The sequence below is a fragment of the Pollicipes pollicipes genome, unplaced genomic scaffold, assembly GCF_011947565.3.
Source record: "Pollicipes pollicipes isolate AB1234 unplaced genomic scaffold, Ppol_2.1 Scaffold_4002;HRSCAF=4701_pilon_pilon_pilon, whole genome shotgun sequence".
In the NCBI taxonomy this organism is placed as follows: domain Eukaryota; kingdom Metazoa; phylum Arthropoda; class Thecostraca; order Pollicipedomorpha; family Pollicipedidae; genus Pollicipes; species Pollicipes pollicipes.
In genome coordinates, this window is record NW_023596420.1 from 44,010,975 (window position 1) to 44,016,974 (window position 6,000).

General features: G+C 53.8%; 1 protein-coding gene across 1 annotated transcript in view; it reads left to right on the plus strand.

The window, feature by feature from the left end:
* Positions 1 to 6,000, plus strand: part of LOC119094543 (F-box only protein 28) — a 21,344-nt gene that overhangs the window by 8,937 nt on the left and 6,407 nt on the right. The window contains exons 2-5 of the mRNA XM_037217602.1: positions 1,872 to 1,918; positions 2,331 to 2,579; positions 3,180 to 3,401; positions 4,311 to 4,432. Coding sequence (XP_037073497.1) covers positions 1,872 to 1,918; positions 2,331 to 2,579; positions 3,180 to 3,401; positions 4,311 to 4,432 — 640 coding nt within the window. The remainder of the gene's footprint in view (positions 1 to 1,871; positions 1,919 to 2,330; positions 2,580 to 3,179; positions 3,402 to 4,310; positions 4,433 to 6,000) is intronic.

A 6,000-nucleotide genomic window follows, 5' to 3' on the forward strand; every position in this document is an offset into this window, starting at 1 on the left:
ATAATATATATATATATTATATATATATATATATATATATATATATATATATATATATATATATATATATATATAGCTAATCAGAATATTATTGCACTCAATAGTTTTATCGCCAGTCAGCCACCATATTCACTCCATGTTCCATCTCAACTCTGCTGAAAAGAGTTGGCGACAGTGGGATTCGATCTTAGGCCAGGACATCGCGGCGCGTACATGGGTCTACGCCTTACATGATGGTTCGAAAATGAATGCTATGGCGCACACTTTTGATCCCGGAAATCAAAAGAGAATTGTACAAGCTTCACTTCTATGCACTTTGTATGCATATATATGTTTAAGATTATGAAAGCTGTGGGCCTGGAGAAGAGCATTTTACATGGGAGCACTATGGCTAGTCGTGAAATGTGCGCCGTTGCTGCCATATTTTATACTAGGCTGTGTTGATCATGGTATTACTGGTCCCATGTCACAAGAGGCATCTTGCTTGTTTAACCTGGCATCTTGTTAATCATCACAACAAAGACTACAGTGAGAGAAACATGTGGCTTGGCATTGGTTCATCTGAAATGTTTACCTGTTAGTGTCATTATGTCAGTTAGGAAGGGAGGCAACAAGAAAAAAGTACTGTCAGTTGTTTGTAGTGAAAGGCTAGCTGATTTGCACAGCACAGAGTGTGCACTAGGTCATGTTATTATTGGCCCTACTTCAAACATAGAGGTGCCACTGTTTACCCCCAGAAGAACTTTAAGCTGCTGATAAAACAGGTCCAACTGACTATGTCCCGGAAACCTAAACCCCATTGGGATCCCATGTTGCTGGCTACATTTTCTGCTAGTTGTGCACCAGGAATGGCTCGAACTGGCTGTTGGAGTATGGTAGACATCTACATAATCTGACAGTGGATTGGGAAATAGGCATGCTCTCATCAACAGTTGTGTGTTCATGTTGGCTATGCTGCAGCCTGTAATGAAAGCTACTCTCAGATCTGATGTGGCGTGGGTCGCAGACATGCTTTGTTTGTACTATGTGGCGCTCACTATGTTTCTAGTGTCCTCCGGTCGCGGGGGTGGCGGGGAGCAACACTGTTTACACCCTGCTGTCGCACTGATCAGTTTCACAGCTGGCACCCAGTGTGGTGCGCCCCCCTCCCCCCTCTGTACCTGGGGCAGGGAGGATCCATAGGTGCACTCGATGTGAAATTACGTTTTGCAGACTTCTACAAATCAAACATCAAAACAGTCCTGGATACATGTGCCTAAAGGATTGCACGGATCGCGCCCATTTTACCTGAGGCATTTAGAACCAAAGGCCGCACAGTGTGCATACCTGATCCTACAATCGTTGGCGTAGAATCTGTGTTAATAAGTTACAGCAACTGACGTAGACAGAGAGATATTGATAAATACCGCTGGAGATGGTAACACTCATAGTCAGCAGCGATCTCTTGGAGATGCGGTATGACGTGCACATATAACTCACCCCACTATTTTTGTGGAGGTGTGGACACCACCACCCTTGAAAAGTGCGTCCGGCGAAACATCTGTCGAAGTTCGAGCCAATGCACTCGTGCTGATGCACACAGGTGTTGTACACACTTATCTGATGTACATTCAAGCAGTCATCATTGCTGTAGGTGGACTTTTCTGATCAGCCTGCCAGTCCACACAATGGGATTAGAGGATAGCCATTTGCCTATGACTATGATCTCGTTTTTCACAAATGATAAGGCTAAAGCTTTTCCATCATTTACACATGGATCTGTATTGCCTAACACGTAATGTGCGTTTACAGCAGCCATCATGGATCTCGTCACAGCCGATCTGGGCAGAGAGCCTGCCAACATTCTGATGTTGCCTCCTGAACTCCTGGAGGCATCATCAGCTATCTGTCATATGAGACCGCCTCCAACATCCGGCTGGTACGTCGTGGTGTAAACTAATCGCTAGCTTAGCCTAATAATCGTCTGTACAGCTGCTTCCTTGTGAATTGTTGAAGGAGCCCACCGTGCCACATAAATAATACGAAGCAGAAGCGTAGGCGTTGCGAACATGGATGGCAATAAAACGCAATAGAACACGCTTGGGTCTGAACCTGAAACGACTCATCAGCCGCCGTCGCGTGTGGCGTGCGGTTTGAGTTCCTGCCGTGTTTGATGGACCGGACGGAGGCTTGTCATGGATGCTTGACCCCGGGTGGTGCCTGTGGAGTGGTTAACGTGGTGCGCTGGTGTGTGGGCTGCCGTTGGTGCTCGCACGGCAGCCGTGTCGTCCCCAACGCGTGCCGAGAGTCGCCGGTGTGCTGTCCGTGAACCAGCTCCTGCCCGCCGCCAGGTGTGCCGCACGTTCGAGCGCGCCATCCGGCACCGGCTGAACCAGGGCTTCTCGCGCGCCGAGCGGTATGTGCAACAGGCGCTGAAGCTGTTCCGCGCCCAGCTGCCGCGCCGCGAGTCGGAGCGGCGCGAGCACCCGCTCTCGCGGCGCGTGGAGCACCTGGCCGCCGTCGAGACGCGCCTCGGCTTGCTCAGCATGACCTACCGCCGCTACATGGAGATGGACGCGTGCTGCTTCATTCCGGGCAAGGTGGGTTGGCCGACGCCGCCGGGGCCGACCGGTCGGTCGCTGGGGCAGCTGACGCGGGGGAGATCTACGGAGGGGGATGCTTGCGCGGCCTGAGATGTAGCGTTATGCCTGCTGCTTAGCAGATCAACGACTGGTCGGAGTGCGCGGAAGTGAATTCTGTTAGCCTTTTGAGGGCACCTGCAGGGGCTGGTGAATGATGATGGGTAACACAACCCTAGACAGTGGAACTAAAAAAGTTGGGACACAAAGATGCGTTTTGAATTGTTTCACTAAGGCCATACATCTACGGCGACAGAACGATCAAATATATATGAAAAAAATGATGGGCCTTAAAGGCGAGAGCAGTGGACGTGGGCAAAATATTCGGGACCGATGAAGAACGATGTCTAGTCAGCCCGTGCTGGAGCGATGCCCGTTGTTTGGTGCCGGTGCCGGCCGCCCGTCTGTGCTCACCCTTACTGGCCAGGAATGGTCCGGAGTGTGGGACCGTCCTGAGGTCCCAGACTCCCATGCCCTGCGTCTTCCGCCCTGCGCAAAGCCCTGCGTTGCGGAGTTTCGGAGCTGGCGTCTCACCCCCTCCCCGCCTCTCTCCGCCGGCAGGTGCTGGACGAAGTGTTCCGGGTGGTGCGCTACCTGAAGGAGGCGCCCTCGGTGGAGCGCTCGTCCTTCACCGTGCTGCAGGAGCTGCGCGACATCTCCTCCATGGCCATGGAGCACTTCGAGGAACACATCGTGCCCGGCCTGAAGCGGAACGAGGCCCGGCGCGGCCGCTCTCGCTGCTCGCTGTCTGCTCGCGGTTCTCCGGCGGTGCCAGCAGCGCCGGTACGTCGCAGTCAGGCCTGCCGGGCCGGTCGCTGCCCTGCCGTCTGGGCTTGCAGAGCACCGAGCGAGGCCTGGCTGGGCAGCCGCGCAGACCACGCATAACTTCTTAAAGCAAGAAATCCGAGCGGGATCGTGCAGCATGGCCCTGGCAGCTGCGGACTGGACACTCACGTCGGCGTCGTTTTTGTATGTTGTGAATGTCGCGCCACGTTTGCCTTGCAGTAATCCCGGCCCACGCTGTCGTTGCTTCAATTCCTGTATTCCGCTACCTGCTCCGGACTTTTTCTTACCGCTCATAATAGTGTTTGTGCGACCTGCTGACCTCGACGCTCTGCGGACGGCGGCGGCGGGTGGCGGCGCGCCGTCGGGCCCGGCCCGGCTCGTGTCTATGTGACCTGCTGACCTCGACCCTCTGCGGACGGCGGCGGCGGGGTGCGGCGCGCCGTCGGGCCCGGCCCGGCTCGTGTCTGTGTGACCTGCTGACCTCGACCCTAAGCAGATGGCGGCGCGCCGTCGGGTGACACCTGACCCAGTCTGTGTGTGAGCGACCTGCTGACCTCGACGTGCGGACGGCGCCGTCGGGTGACACCTGGCCCAGTCTGTGTGTGAGCGACCTGCTGACCTCGTCTGCAGACGGCGGCGCGTCGTCGGGTGACACCTGGCCCAGTCTGTGTGTGAGCGACCTGCTGACCTCGTCCCTCCGCAGACGGCGGCGCGTCGGGACACCTGGCCCAGTCTGTGTGTGAGCGACCTGCTGACCTCGTCCCTCTGCAGACGGCGGCGCGTCGTCGGGTGACACACTGGCCCAGTTGTTGTGATCGACCTGCTGATCTCGTCCTCTGCAGACGGCGGCGCTCCGTCGGGTGATACCTGGCCCAGCTCGTGCCTGGGCAGCCTGCTCTCTCGCAGCGCGCCGCCATCGAGGCTCGCAACAAGAGCATCAACGTGGTGGAGCACTCTGTGGCCAAGCTCAGCCAGCAGGTGCGTGCTGTGATCTGGGCGGAAGGGGGAGGGGACCACTGGATGACGTGGTCAGTGCTGTATGGTCAGCTCGCGTCATGGCACAGTATGGGCACCCCACGTCGTGATACTGTAGCGGCAGCTCACGTCATTATCCTGCGTCGACAATTCATGTCATGGCACACTATGCTCAGCTCATGTCATGGTATGTTATGGTATGCTGAGCATTCCAAATTTTTTTTTAGTAGGGTGTGCAAGGATATAAAATAAAGTTGCATTCTACCCGAATCCCGGCTCTCCGGCGGTCCTCACTCGCCATTCGTTGGCGCTCAGCAGATGTCCTTTGACCCCAAACCCAGACATCTGACCTGTCCGGGCCATTTGTAAAGCCTGAGGCGCTTCGATGCTGGATTGACTGTCGCATTGTTCGATGCGATTGGCTGATTTTGAGCAAGGGAATAGGCAACAGACAGTGAGCCTCAAGCCGCGGTGTAGTATCATGAAAACATATTGGCATCGCTGTCACCCAAGGGGTAAATATGACACACTGGGTCAGTTCATGTCATGGTACTGTGTGGTCAGCTCATGTCATGGTTCTGTGTGGTCAGCTCGCGTCATGGTACTGTATGGTCAGCTCACGTCATGGTTCTGTATGGCCAGCTCAGGTCATGGTTCTGTATGGTCAGTTCACGTCATGGTACTGTATTGTCAGTTCACGTCATGGCACTGTATGGTCAGTTCACGTCATGGTACTGCATGATCAGTTCACGTCATGGTACGGTATGGCCAGCTCAGGTCATGGTTCTGTATGTCCAGCTCAGGTCATGGTTCTGTATGGTCAGTTCACGTCATGGTACTGTATGGTCAGTTAACGTCATGGTACTGTACGGTCAGTTCACGTCATGGTACTGTATGGTCAGTTCACGTCATGGTACTGTACGGTCAATTAACGTCATGGTACTGCTGGTCAGTTGACGTCATGGTACTGTACGGTCAGTTCACGTCATGGTACTGTATGGTCAGTTCACGTCATGGTTCTGTATGGTCAATTAACGTCATGGTACTGTATGACCAGTTCACGTTATGGTACGTATGGTCAGCTCACGCCATGGTATTGTATGGTTAGCTCACGTCATGACGCTGTATGGTCAGCTCACGTCGCACAGGTCAAATTGAGGAGATGGTTGGGCGTTGTTATGCTGGATAGCAGCAGGAGAAGCATTGAAAGCGACGGGCACAGGGTGCATCGGATTGTCTTCTCCTCGGGGGGCCCGCTTCCTCTAGTTGTCCGGCATTGGGCAAGCCTGTAGTGATGTGGCGTAGTTTTTGTCTCGCGGGGGAAAACAGTTACCGTTATACTGGCTGGCATGCACACGATTGGCGTTTACATGATAAATTATTGAATTGATGGACATGTGTAACAGTTTACACACAGTTAAGCACGACGTATATGCGTAAAGAGGACAGTTATACTGTGGTCCAGTCCGTTATGATTGGCGTCGTGTTCCGTATGATTCACCTTCGTAGACATTGTTTCGTAGATGAAGTAGCGGACTTTTGGGCATTCAGCGATGCATCCTCGGTCAGTGCAGCCCGTCTTCGCACTAAAAGTAAAGACGCCAATCCAAGGTTGTGGTTT